The following is a 13,808-nucleotide window of genomic DNA, read 5'->3' as shown; positions in this document are numbered from 1 at the left end:
TTAACCGTCTGGATGATCTATATGAGGTCATATGAGAATAACATTCCACGTGTGGAATTTAACCCTTGGACTTGGATAGAACCCCCCCCCCCCCTCCCTCTAAGTTTCCTTTCTGTTAAGACAGAGAAAAATAAATTTACATTGATAGCCCTGTGCTTGCTCTACAAGATGATTCCATTTTTGTTGGTCATGACTTCATATGACGTCAAATGACGTTATTTGACCCGCCATCTTGGATTTTACTATTTTCTTAAAAAGTCAAGAAATAACGGAAAATTACTCAAAGGCTAGCCAAAATGTTTAGGAAATGTACAAATTCATGAATTTCTGCATTTTGATGAAGAAAACTGGAAGAAACCTGCAGAGTTATCTCGAAAAAGTTGATTATTGGCCAGACCTACCTGAAATTTGATGGTTGCCATGGGAACGTCAAAAATGATGGACGAGCAATTGACATATCAAAATTTACGCAGAGAACGAAGGAACAGCAACTGAAAGTTTTAGCCCCTTAGAGTATATCGTCTTTTCAAAACTTTGATAAAACCTTATTGGGGGGGGGGGGGGTAAGGCATCCACCCCCTTGTATGTCCGAGGGTCGACATAGTTTAAGACATTGACGCTATTATTTGTGTCTCTTTGCTTGATTTAACTTCCTGTCGTAAAGCTTCCATCCAGAAGAGTTTTGTCCAGCGTAATGAGATTTCGCTTTTATATGTTTTCATCAAGACTCATTTAAAGATATTAATACGAGCATGCAGTGTATGCACTCCTGGTCTTGTAAATATTAAGACACAAACATCAGGCCTCGATCACGATCAACTACACTCGAAATCAAGTCTGAGGTAAGATCAATTGCAATATAAGATAAATTCACGTCTTGCCGTTGAACGACTCTATCATCGCGACCGTTTCTGCATCGTTTCAGCAAATAGACCCTTGAGTGGTGCATGCTATCCTGTCTTTTCTTGACACTTAAATTTAAAATGGTACTGTTCCTCGTACCTCCGAGGGTATCTAATTAAGATTAAGAATATTCGTAGCCGAAATTGCACTCTATGATCATTTATTTGAATATTTTTCATTACATCAGTGTTGGTTAGAGCTTACTAAAATCGGCTTTTAAATCAAAAATCGTCGTTTTCTTTCAACTTGTTTTGAAGTATCAGGACATCGTCCATGGCTTTTAAGGCTGTGGGGGTGGTACTTCTTCCACGTAGATCCGGGACACCGATCTCCAACCAGTGTGCGCATCAGCAGCTCCGTAACCAAGACAGTTACCGACCCAGAATCCCACGCTCACGATACCTCTTCGGATTTTCATACACACGGCCTCGATGTGTCTTACCCGGAGCAAATTCTTTTTGCCGTTATTTCCATGTACCATATAAACCACACCATCAATCGCAGCTGGAAAAGAACATTCTTTCCTGTCAAAGGTGAAATACCATCGCTTGCAGCAGCCATGGCAGTTGTAGATGCGAAGAACACCATTCCAGAAGACGCGCAGACCAGTTTCGTCTGATGTTTTGTTGAAGGCGCATTCCTAAAGAAATTTGAAACCATAAAACCGAACTATTTCCAAGCGGAAACGATCGAAACTGACTGTCTAAATATAGAGTAAGCGATTTGACTCAAAACATGATTGAAGTAAATGGCAACATCAGCAAAAAGGAGGAACTGCCCAATCAAATGTATGCTTTAATAGAAATCCACATTTTAATGTCGTAAATTGTTGGTTGTTTAATTTATCTCTCCTGCATATTTTATTGCCCATGATTAACATGTGGCCGAAATAGACTTCTTCGTAGTGGACCAGAGAATTATTTACCTTGATCAAGCCAACATCTTTTCCGTCACTCATACCGCTAAAAACGCATTGTTTCCAGTTTCGTCCAAATGTTCCCGGAGGGCCTGGAGGGCCTTGGATTCCTTGGCTGCCTGTGTCCCCTTTGTCGCCTTTCGGCCCCTTTGATCCGGGGGATCCCGGAGGTCCCGCTGAGTCATTATATCCTTGGGGGCCTGGGGGGCCTTGGATTCCAGGATTTCCTTGGTCGCCTTTGTCTCCCTTCGGACCCATGCATCCTTGTGGACCCGGCAATCCCGGAATACCCGCGGAACCAGACATACCTGGCATTCCTGGCACTCCTGGTGGGCAATAGCAGCAGTTTTGACTGCAATGTCCATATGGTGGCGTCGACTGGGTGCACTACGTGAAGAGATCAAGAATACCTCATCAGGATTTTGAATTATAGAAAGGAGAAGAAGAAGTGATTTTAAAAAATAGCTAAGATATGAAGGACAACATTCTAACAGATCAAATCTGAACTGCTGAGGTATAATAGTGTGTACTCTGTCCAGAAGAGTATTATATTTAACCTGACAGTTTATTTTAGAAATAAGGTGGTGTTCCAAAAAGTAAGTCTGAAATGTATTCTACTTATACCTAAACATGTTCATTTCAGTCGAGACTGAACTATATTGATCCTAAGGTTCGCAGAATCGTAGTTTAGAACATTGATAGCATTTCGTCTTATCGCATTCGTCCTTAGACAGTGTTCTCGTTTAAATTGGTTGTTATATAATAAACGCAACATACAAGAGTCAGCTTTTGTGAAAATGAACTCACGTTGGTCGAAGCCCAGCACAAGGTGACCAGCGGCAAAATCAGCAAACCCATCAAGATGTTGGGCAAAATATTAATACGAGGTGCGGCCATCTTTCGATATTCTATCAGAATAAATATAGAAATGATAGAAATGATATAAAAAAAATTCATAATAAACGGTTCCTGTGAAAAACCACTTGATAAATACCTTCATGTCAACAGTATAATGAACTTTGATCAACACTACATTGCTGAAAAGCAACAGCTTTGCAATGCTTTTTTCTCCTACATATCTCAAAAAAGAAACGCTGATGACAAAAGATTCTGGCCTGCCTTGGTAAATAATATAAAACTTTGCTGGTATTTGTTTGCAATTTTGGAATAGAGGTGGAAATTTAAAATTTATCCAGGAGCTTGCGTAATATTGGTGGTTTGTGCTTGTCTACTAGGTTCATCAGTAGAAGATGTTGAAAGGACGTCTTACTTTTACGTTTTTAAAGAAGGAATTTTGCAAAAAGAAATACAATTAGGTATTGAACTTTAAGATTGTCGCTTGTAATTGTAAACTTAGTGAAGCCCAGCTGCTTTCGAGGTGGGGAAATAATGGCTTTTTCCGTTTTTTGTTTTAAACTGAAGATTTTATACGTGGATCGCTGAGGTATATCTAGATGACTTACCTTCACCGAACTCAGCGTTTGTGTCGATACAGTAAATAGAGGAAGCTACAGTGCCGGAAAGAAGATAAGATACGTTAGATTTAGCGTGAAAAAACTTCAGCGAGCGGTTTACAGAACTTACTTGTTGCTGTTCAAAGATGAATGAGCTGCTTGTTGAACAGCGCTTCAGTAGAACTGTTTCATGGTCTACATCTATTAATTGGTTTATCACGTCTTGTTTACTGACTCACTTAAGTTTATTTAGAGAAGAATTAGGTCTAAGTATGAGTTTGATTAAATAAATAAAACTACGTAGACGCAATATTCTACAGGTACTATTATCACGTTTTTAAATCCCTTAGATTAAGTTTCTTTGAATCAGATTCGTTAACATTTGACTTAACTTCTAGTTTCTAAACTAGAAGTGAAATTAATACTAAACATTAACACACGCCACAGTAGTTGAAGACGAGATATGTTAAACAATAAATTAAACTGCCAGAAGCACTTTTGACAACTTTGAGAACACAGCGCTTGTTTATATAATTATACTTACAAATTATATTTTCAAAATTGCTTTTTGGGATGAGATTGAAAACCTCATGGCTTTTACATACGTTGTCTATTTTGCCAAATTAAATGAAAACTTGAGTGTGCTTTATCATTATTTTTTTTGCCATTAAATCATTTTTTTTGTCGTTAGAATCTCAATTTTCAAGTACAGTATTTTCAGCATTTAGCATTTGGCTCGATTTTAACGTGAACCATTATCCGGCTATGTCAGTTAGATATCAACTTTTAATTACCCTGACTTTGGTCAGAAGTGATTTGTTAAGTCGTATGTAGTTGGCAAAAGCCAGTTTTCAACTCCACGAACGAGACGTTGGAGATTGGGATGAGCTGCAAGTTGTCACGACGAATTTGTTTATAATTTGAAATTGCACATGATCACGTCCGCGCTAGCTATAACTAAATAATGAAAAAATAATAATTAAAACCAAACTTGCTCGGAACGTGGCCTTGGGTTAATGGTTTGTAAATGTTTTGTTTTTCAAGATTTCATCGATATTATATTCCTAGAATGGTTTATTTAGTAGTGAATTTAATCAGTGGGATGAAGTTGTTTGTGTTGTCGCATGCACCTTAAATTTCTTGTTTTCGTGAGTGTTCTGCACAAATAGGCTTTGTGTATTAACTCACCAATGGTTATAACTTGAGAAAAAGAGACTGCCATAGTTTTTTGTTTGGTATAAATTTGAGAAGATAGCAGCTGTATGTAAACTTGGATACGTAAGCGGCGTCAAACGTGTTTAACCATATAATTGCAGCTAATTGCATTCATTAATGTGTCTTGAAAACAGAGATTTGTTTATTGACATTTTTCTAATTTGTTTGTTTTCATTGATATGCCTTGTTATTCATTTGCTTGGTCTTTTCGTACTAGCTGCTCTATATAATCGTGATATTTGCGTTATAGTTAATTTGCGTTTTGCGTTTGTCTGATCACCGCAAGTAGATTAAAGGGTCTTGTGTCGTCTGATTGTTTATAAATCATTGAATATATGCACACATCTCTTGCAAATAGAATTTTTCAAACTCTTCAAGTTTAAGCAGAGGAAGCAATGAGCGTGACGGTATTTGGATATCTGATCTTAACTGGCATAGATTTTTATGATTTCATTTCTCCGTCTCAGTTTTCTCCTTAGTTTAGTTTCCATTGAGAAGATACATCAAACACTCAAGACATTGTTTAACCACATCTCCACGCACCTCGAAGCACGTAAAAACTACTCCGCTACGCGTCGTGTTTTCAGCTATCTTCTCGGTGTTTCGTGAAATGTGGTCAAACACGGTCTCTCATGTTTGATATATTACTTTGTCAAACATGATTCGAAAACAGCGCCGAGCTTTCAAATACAGAAAATCTAGTGTATTTGAGAAAAAGAAATAATTTCCTCGTTTTCCTCACTCTAGTTCTGTGTTTCTATCGAGTTTTCAGGGTACACGGGTTTCACTTGTTCGGCGACTCATGATATTCCTACAGTTTCTTTGAATATTGAAACCTTTGTTCTTGCCTTTTGCTAACGCTTTTCTCTGATAAACTTGGGAGAAACAAACTGTAAGGAATACCAGCTCAAGCCTGGATAACTGGGAAAAAAGAAAGAAAAGAAAGGAAAGCAATGCAACTGTATGAATGATACCGTCTAAATTCTCAACTCACATTGCGTGGGGACCAGTATATCCTACATTGTGTTTGGAAAGGAAAGAAAGAAAACTCAGGTGGAAGGAGAGGCTTATATATCACCTTAATGGAAGACGAACCCCATAAATGGGAGTTTTGGTTGCCTCTATGACTGTGGTTGCAGTGCTTTGTAAAGGGGCGAGTAATTTGCTTTTGTTGAAAACTATATATATATATTTTTTTACCCCGCGTACTTTTTGCTTGCGCCACTCTTACCAATGAGTATCTCCAAGCATTTACAATCCATTTGGTAGGGGCTGCGTAAAATATACATTTAGGTAGAATGAAGTTCATAAAAGAAAACCGTTGGATGATGTTCCAGGACTTTAACTATCTTTCAAATCATGCCCAGATATGTCTAATTACCAGGGCATCGACGGTTTAGTCTTCATATTGAAGTTATTGTAGTGAAAAGTCCAGCGAATTACGTATAACATGTTTACTGCTGAGCTTTTGGAACCTCTTCAACGAAGATACGGGACAGCGTCGCCCAGCCTGTGTATGCGTCAGCAAGCTTATGGCCAGCGTTGCAACTTCCAACCCAGAATCCCACTCGCACCTTTCCCTTATGGATGTTGTTACAGTAACCTTCAATATGGCGGTGACGATGAAGATCATGGTTCTTGCCGGTTTGCATATAGACCGCACCTTCAATGGAGCCAGGAAAACTGCACTCGGCGCCATTGAAGGTGAAATACCAACGACTACAGCAGCGGTCGCATGCATAAATCCTGAGGTTACCAGCAAAATATACATGGAGGGCAGTGTCTGTGAAGTTCTTCATAAATTCGCAGTTCTATGAAGGCAATTTTTATAACTTAATATGGTAACTAACTACAACAAACACACGTTGGGCATAGCCATATCTTATATGGAACAAAAATTAGAGACGTAAGTGATCAACATGTCAAAGAAAAAACGAATGAGCGAATAAATAAATCAGGGAATGAATGTACGAATATGTATACAGATAATCGTATAAATGCGAGTGCTACTTAAGATTTACACTAGGAGTATTATCTGAGTAGGAAAATCACGAAAGCACTCGCGTTAATTTGCACTGCAGTGCAAAGTAAAAATGAACGATAAATCGACCTTATCTCAGCCAATCACAATGAAGTAATTTTCTTAGTTATATGTTAAACATGTAACACGGAGAAAACAGCAGATACGGGACACAAAAGTATAAGGCAAGACTACTGTCTTGATTTGTCAATGAGCGGACAGACACATTAATTTATAATTTATGCAGTGCTGTACGGGTCCGCAAATGATCCCAGGACTGCAAATGATCCCGGACCGCAAATGATCCCCAAATTGGACCGCAAATGATCCCGGACCGGAAATGATCCCCGATAGGGACCGCAAATGATTCCGACTAAAAAATAAGGAATGGCATGGATGGTGGGATGGTGTGGATAGGAAATTGGCGTACGTGAACACCGATGTTTTTTTAAAGCCATCTTATAATTATAGTGGCTTACAACTTGCTTTTTTTTCGTACTTTCGGCTAAATTTTGTTGCTAACTACGATGTTATGAATATCACCACTCAATCATCAAAACACGACTTGGCTTGCATTTCTTGCGCAGTAAAATCATGATCAGTGTAACATACGCTACATATCCTCCTTTGTTAAACATTGATAGTTCGGTGTTATAGTTAAATCACATTTTATCAGCCATTAACGCCACTCGTCTAAAGTTTTAAACTAAAATCTAACCATGACGCAACTATTAAGGAAGACGCTGTCACCTGAGTAGACCCACAAGCCTACAACGCTTCATCACGCTGTAAAACACCTATTGTGTAGCACTGGAAATTTGAACAAATTTATTTTGTAATTTTTCCTCGGTCGTATTTTGGCTTTGATTCCTCGGAAATGACTACTTGAGTATTCTAAGAAGCCAAAATTCCAAGTTATAGTTATGAAGTTCAGCCTCATGACCAAGCAAGGCCAAGGCTTGCGCTTCGTTTTGACAAGTTTGCTGTACGATAAGATGTTTGATACTATCGCCAGGATCGCTACTGGGATTTCGAGAATGTTTACAAGTATGTGTTTTTCTAAGACTTCTAATTCAATAGATCGTCTTCACGTGACGTATTTTTATCCTCATCAGGCATAAGAGGCGGTACATTTATATCTGTTTACAATTAGCGTGCTTCGTTTGGAAACCAGAGCATTTTGAATTTCAGGGTTATTGAGGTTGCGTGACACAACGCTACGATCGAGTTTGTTGAAAAATATATACTTATCTCATGATTTTGAGCCTTTTTAGAAGTTAGAGCATTAGGAAAAGTGCTTATTTAAATGCTTGTTTGTTTAGTACTGATAATCAGTCGCCTAGAAAGCCAAAGTAAGTTCCAGATGTTTACACTATATTCCAGCCGCCATATTGGTGTACCACGGATGTATACCAACATGGCGTTTTCTTACTGGGCTCTGTAAATTTCTGGGAAACATTTACGACGAATTTCTGAAGTTTGGGGAAACGCACAGGCCTAAAACTTGGAGAAGTGTCTTATTTAGTTATCTTATATAGCGTACATCACAATTTCCTAGCTTTTTCCATTGGTTGGTTTTCGATTTATTATTTGTTTATTGCGTGACATTGAAAACGATCTGCACCGTTCGAAGAACAAAACAGCAACTGTGGAATATTTGTTTGTAAAATGATAAAACGATATATATGATATAAAAGGATATAAATCCATGCCATTCCTTATTTTTTAGTCGGGATCATTTGCGGTCCAATATGGGGATCATTTCCGGTCCGGGATCATTTGCGGTTCAATTTGGAGATCATTTTCGGTCCGGGATCATTTGCGGACCCGTACAGTGCGTCAACGAGCCAGAGCGGAAAATTTGACAATTTGTTATTGTAAAAAACAAATAGACATCAGTTTTCAATGTTATGACGAAATTCATGGTCAATAACAGAACAGACGCATGAGAACGTGACGTCAATTTATTATATGACAGGGAAAAGTCATGGACAACTTGTTAACGTAGCAATTACGAATTAGAAGATGCTTCGAATATCATACGTGCTATAGTGACACCAACTATTACCGTGTTTTTTTTTTTTTTTTAAGTACATGTTATCCTCCTACCCTGATCAGTCCTTGGTCTTTGCCATCTCCATGTTTCCAGGTGCATTCTTTCCAGTTCATGTGCGAGGAAAGCTGAGGTGATCCTGGAGTTACACTCTCACCTTTCTCCCCTCGCTGTCCTTTTTGACCGGTGGGGCCCTGAACTCCAGGATCTCCCTTATCTCCTTTCTTTCCTTCGACACCAGCTGGTCCCTTAGGTCCAGTCCTCCCTGGAAGACCCCGGTCTCCTCTGGCTCCGTCGCGCCCTTCTCGTCCATTACGTCCTGGGGATCCCCGTATGCCGTGCATACCGGGAATACCGTTTGTTCCCGGTTGTCCAGGGCAACACAGTTGAATGGTCTGCAACAGATGTTGAAAGACAGGTTATTCGTCTTCATAAGCCTGCATCAACCATACCAATTGTGGTATGATCTTGACACAACGAAAGCGTTTATCGAAAAAAATCTAACTACAAAAATCAATAGGGGAATAGTTACAATGAATAATCAAGAACAGAGACAACAGAAAAAGAAACTTGGGCTATTGCATGTAAAAGATGTTATGGTTTAAAACAAAAAATAACGTTCAACTTGAGGTAGAGGAGTCTTTTTAGAAACCTCAAAAGCATTCGTTTGAAAACACAAATTCGTTTTGTAGAAAACGTTAGATTTTGAAATTTTGTTTAGCCTTTCTCTTTTTAATAAAGGGCCGGGACAGCTTACAGCTTACTTGTTTTTAACTAAATGAGCTCACCTTGTTTCTGCAGGTGTCTTCTGCTGCAGAGCTCAGGGCAATCAAGGGTAAAATCAGCAAACTCAACATGACGATTGGTGAAATGCTCATGCGCTTTTTAATCTTTGGTATCTTCCGAGATCTGTGGATAGTGAAACTAATGTTAAGCAACAAGGAGCCACAATAACAATCGTCATTTACTCAGCCAAGCTAAACGTGGAACGCTTTCAAAATGTGGCATTAATTTAATTTAATGATATAGTTTTATTTTTAAAAAAAATCGTTTTTTTTACTGTTATGGTAGTATTATAAGAGAGCCAGTAAAGATCCATTTCAAACGGATGTTCGATTTTTTTCCGCGGTTTGTTTTAAGCCTTAAATTCTGGCCGAAATACATTTTTTCGTGATTCATACGTAGATCAATTTTATTTTATGGGATGGTGACTTATATACTGTTAAATTTACAGATTGACTTGAGAATTGGTGAAAGAGAAAAGTTTTGAATCTCATTTTGCGCTTTTGTTCGTGCCAGATACTAAGAACAGCTGCAGGAATAGTTTTTGGGATTTCATGGATGAAATTATAAAAGTCCTGAATTATCAAATTCAAGGTGAATTCGGCATTGAAAGTTATAAATATATTTATATATTGATAGCATTTCTGTTCGTCGTAACTCGACCAAACGTCGGGTTACGACGAACACCAGAGCTGGCTAGTCGCAATGGACTAAACTATTGAATGGTCAAAAATAATGTAACGTGTCTTTGGTGAAATGGATGAACGCACGCCAATTGCCGTCTGTTGTCTCCACGCCCAAGAAAAGCATAATCAGAGTTTGATATTCTGTTCCAATGTTAATTATTGACAACCACTCTTGTCCCTTTTATTTTCCTTTCGCCAGAAAAAGCGAAATTACTTACCTTTAACGAATACGGCAACTGAGTCAGTAGTGGTCTGCTAAGAGAAACAAAAAAACTTAACGGTGGAGCAAACAAAATAGACTTTTAGCCTTAAAATTAGAGCTAAGGATGGACAAAAAATCCACACAATCCTCCGTAGGAAAAAAGATGGCGACTGGTACATTTACCCGAAGCTCTTAGCGCAAGAAAACCTTAAAAACGCTCGCAAAAACGTGTAGAAAAGTTATCAGATCTTTAAACCTAGGCTACACAATGTCCTCAGCACAGGAACAAATATTGTAAAAATTTGGCTTTTTTCGTGCCATATAGGCTGTGTTAGGTCGGCAGGGTATTGTGGTAAAATGTACAGCCGCCATCTTTTTTCCTACGGTGTATTGGAAGCGCTGATATCATTAACGTACTTACTTGTCGATGTTTAAATCAAAAGTGAATAAATGGTAAAAATTGATTCTGTTATAAGCATCTCGTGAGAATTATTTTGAAACAGCAGACATCGAACTTTAATTTTCAATTTTTAATTTTATACAGCACTGTCATTCGCTAGAACGTTATGTTCAGCTGTCTATTTGTCCAATGGGGTGAAAGCTTCTATCCTGTCTATTATTCTTGTATGGTTAACTAGTTGTTGGATAGTAATTTCACAAGAACCAAAAGACTTTAAACGTCAGGTCAAACTGATAATGGCATTATTACCTTTTTTCTCATTTTTTTTATAAGGGATATACAATTCTGGAGTGTTTTAACCTCCTATTTTTGTAAAAAGGAGTTTGACAAAAAATGACATCTTTTCTAATTAGTGCTAAATATTAATTAAAAGGTAAATAAATGCTACGAGGAGGCTTGATCATTGAAGCTAAGGCTTTATTAACCAGTAGACCCCATCCTTAATGGAAACTCAAACATATTGTATTGACCGGAGCAAATAAACTGTCAACAAGTCTTAACTTTGAGAACATTGCATCTGTCTGCATAACCTTGGTAACGTTAATAATAGCTTTCAAAGTTGAGTGAAAAAAAAAGGCTATGCTTATAAACGACACTTAACGAACCTTTTTATTCTTGTCGTGAGTGTTATACAGTCATACAGCCATATCACCGCAATGATTCCGTCTTTCAAAGAGGAACCAAACAGATTCAATGGTTGATAAGATATGAGTAAACAAAAGAACATTCTCCTTAATGGAAACTCAAACATATTGTCTTGACCTGAGTAAATTACCCCTCAAAAAATCTTTAGGAACATGACGCTTGCTTATATAACGTGTTTAATATTGATATTAGCTTTCAACGAGGACTTAACCAAACAGGCTGTGTTTATAAAACAGGCTCTGCGAGAACATTTATTCTTATCGCGCGTGAGTCAACTGAGGCATATAACAGTGATTCTGTGTTTCGAAAACAACTAAACAACTGGACTGTTTAGATCCAACGGATATAGACATTTTTTGAGTAAGCGAAAAAGAGCCTTGCATGTTCTTAATGGAAACTCAAACATATTGTATTGACTTGAGCTCATAAACTGTCAGCATTTCTTGTTTAAAACCTTTAAGAACATGACGCCTGTGTATATAAACTGTTCAACCTTAATGGCTCTTAATGATGAGTTAAAAAAGACTGTGTTAATAAGACGAGACTTTACGAAACCTTTTATTCCTGAAGTGAGTCATAAATGGGGTATAATAAAGTGTATTATCGTTTGTCTCACGATGTAGTCACTTGAGATGTAGATCGCGACGTTTCCACTGCTTACTGCTAGTCTTTTTCAGGCGATAAGGTCGACTGATTGCACGGTATCATTTATATCACAAAGGTCGGCTTTGATTGGTGCATTTTGATCCTCCGATGTTCCATTGTTCTGGCGAGTAGCTGTTCCTTCAGTGGTCCGCTGTTGTACCGTTCTCCTGTTGTTGTGTTTTTTGATCGTGGGCATCCATGCTTCAGGAATTTCAATTCCACGATAAAAAAACAACAACAACAAGAGAACGGTACAACAGCGGACAACTGAGGGAACAGCTACTCGCCGGAACAATCGAACAACAGGAGGATCGAAATGCACCAATCACAGCCGACCTTTGTGATATAGATGATACCGTGCAATCAGTCGACCTTATCGCCTGAAGAAGACTAGCAGTAAGCAGTCGAAACGTCGCGATCTACATCTCAAGTGACTAAATCGTGAGACAAACGATAATACACTTTATTATTGCATCTACCACGATGAGTAACAACAACCTTTTCCTCGACAAATGTGTTATAGTCTGAAACAGTCATATCACTGCAATGATTCCGTGATTCAAAAAAAATTATGACTTCACCCTTCAAGACCAATGGATAATGACATTTTCATGAATAATAAATGGTGCCTGCCTTTTCCTTAATGGAAACTTAAACATATTTTCTTTTAAAATAGACTTTTAAATGTTCTTTTCTGTAACTCTGAGAACTTGGCGCCTGAGTATATAAACCTGATTAAACTTTATAATGGTTATTAAAAATGAGTTGGTTAGATCGTTCAATGATTAAGCAATCTTTAATTGTATTGAAATGTTTCCCATTTTGAATTTCGATTATCACTAAATGATCTTTTGTTTTTCGCAGAGAGAACACTTTCTGCGTACTTAAGCGAGGCTATAGTCGTCCTCGTGCTCAGCCTAAGAGCTAAGGAATTTTCAATACCAAGATTTGAGACAGTGTATTATTCTGGGTCCTACTCTCTAAAACAAATTTCTTAAAACTGAAGAAAGGAACCCACCATTATTGCTACATACATTCAGGGAAACTACAATATATAACACGTGCCAATACTAAAAATGAACATGCCAAACATTATACTGATCATTTTGTTTATCCCAAAAACAGTCAGGCATACGATGATACGTGGACTTCAGCCTCGATAATCTAGAGAGGATATATATAACGCATGCCGAAATTCGACGCACATGTGTTAAAATTTTTCTGATCGTGTTTTTTATCCCAGAAGCACTCAGACAAACTGTAAAACCAAGACTTCAACGTGGATGAACGACAAAGGATGTATAACATATGTCATGATTTACAGTGCCAATACTCGAACCGGGCCACATGCCCTTGAAAAAGAGTTAACCAATCAGAACGTTATTTGACAACAAAGGATAGCAATGTTTGTCTCAATGGAACCAATAACATTGAAGAATACGAACAATATATCTCAACAAAATTGAAAACCCAACAAAGTGCGAGGTGTTCCAAACCTCTCTGGAAACTTTGCCATTTGTTGATTGGTTAGTTTCGATCCTCAATTTTGTACACTTTTCAACGGGTTCGGTTTAGTTGTGGCAAAAGGAGTTTTCAAGCTGTATTTTTTAAGCGAGATTTTTAATCATGATAATTTTCCGTCAAGAATCGAATCTCAAAGAGTGTATGTAACGTAAAGGAGTCTATAGTGTTTTTGTTTTCACGTCAAACAGTCCGTTACTTGCCGTTACGAGAAGCTACCAGCCTACCGTTCTCAGTTTACGTTTTCTTCTAGCTATAAATTGCCCGTTTCGAGTAGTCGCACTCTAATTCACATCTCAAAATAG

At 37.9% G+C, this 13,808-nt stretch overlaps 3 protein-coding genes and 1 pseudogene across 8 annotated transcripts in view; all 4 read right to left on the bottom strand.

Moving 5' to 3' along the window:
• The window catches only part of LOC149106223 (collagen triple helix repeat-containing protein 1-like), an 84,864-nt gene that overhangs the window by 43,162 nt on the left and 27,894 nt on the right, over positions 1 to 13,808 (bottom strand). The window lies entirely within an intron of this gene.
• The window catches only part of LOC110061059 (uncharacterized), a 100,666-nt pseudogene that overhangs the window by 58,987 nt on the left and 27,871 nt on the right, over positions 1 to 13,808 (bottom strand). The window lies entirely within an intron of this gene.
• On the bottom strand, positions 1,047 to 3,493 carry LOC110061039 (uncharacterized). 3 transcript variants are annotated; one of them, XM_089297762.1, is made up of 5 exons: positions 3,404 to 3,493; positions 3,283 to 3,327; positions 2,627 to 2,727; positions 1,829 to 2,206; positions 1,047 to 1,543 (listed from the first exon to the last, which is right to left on the bottom strand). In XM_089297762.1, the coding sequence occupies exons 3-5, from the start codon at positions 2,714 to 2,716 to the stop codon at positions 1,184 to 1,186; spliced, it is 828 nt and encodes a 275-aa protein (XP_089153888.1). In that variant the 5' UTR covers positions 2,717 to 2,727; positions 3,283 to 3,327; positions 3,404 to 3,493; the 3' UTR covers positions 1,047 to 1,183. The 3 variants fall into 3 exon arrangements, with proteins under 3 accessions (XP_089153888.1, XP_089153889.1, XP_020623519.2); XM_089297763.1 differs by lacking the exon at positions 3,283 to 3,327 and having other exon boundaries at positions 3,404 to 3,482; XM_020767860.2 differs by lacking the exon at positions 3,404 to 3,493 and having other exon boundaries at positions 3,283 to 3,403.
• On the bottom strand, positions 5,815 to 10,723 carry LOC149106228 (collagen triple helix repeat-containing protein 1-like). Of its 2 annotated transcripts, none has more exons than XM_089297786.1 (5): positions 10,654 to 10,723; positions 10,249 to 10,282; positions 9,350 to 9,470; positions 8,618 to 8,956; positions 5,815 to 6,299 (listed from the first exon to the last, which is right to left on the bottom strand). In XM_089297786.1, exons 3-5 carry the CDS (start codon positions 9,437 to 9,439, stop codon positions 5,943 to 5,945), a joined length of 786 nt encoding a protein of 261 aa, XP_089153912.1. In that variant the 5' UTR covers positions 9,440 to 9,470; positions 10,249 to 10,282; positions 10,654 to 10,723; the 3' UTR covers positions 5,815 to 5,942. The 2 variants fall into 2 exon arrangements, with proteins under 2 accessions (XP_089153912.1, XP_089153913.1); XM_089297787.1 differs by having other exon boundaries at positions 10,249 to 10,285; positions 10,654 to 10,672.

The sequence above is a fragment of the Orbicella faveolata genome, unplaced genomic scaffold (genome assembly GCF_042242905.1).
Source record: "Orbicella faveolata isolate gen_17 unplaced genomic scaffold, um_ofav_v1 contig_3, whole genome shotgun sequence".
Lineage (NCBI taxonomy): Eukaryota > Metazoa > Cnidaria > Anthozoa > Scleractinia > Merulinidae > Orbicella > Orbicella faveolata.
Note: the sequence above shows the minus strand (reverse complement) of the source record. Positions and strands in the feature narration are given on the sequence as shown.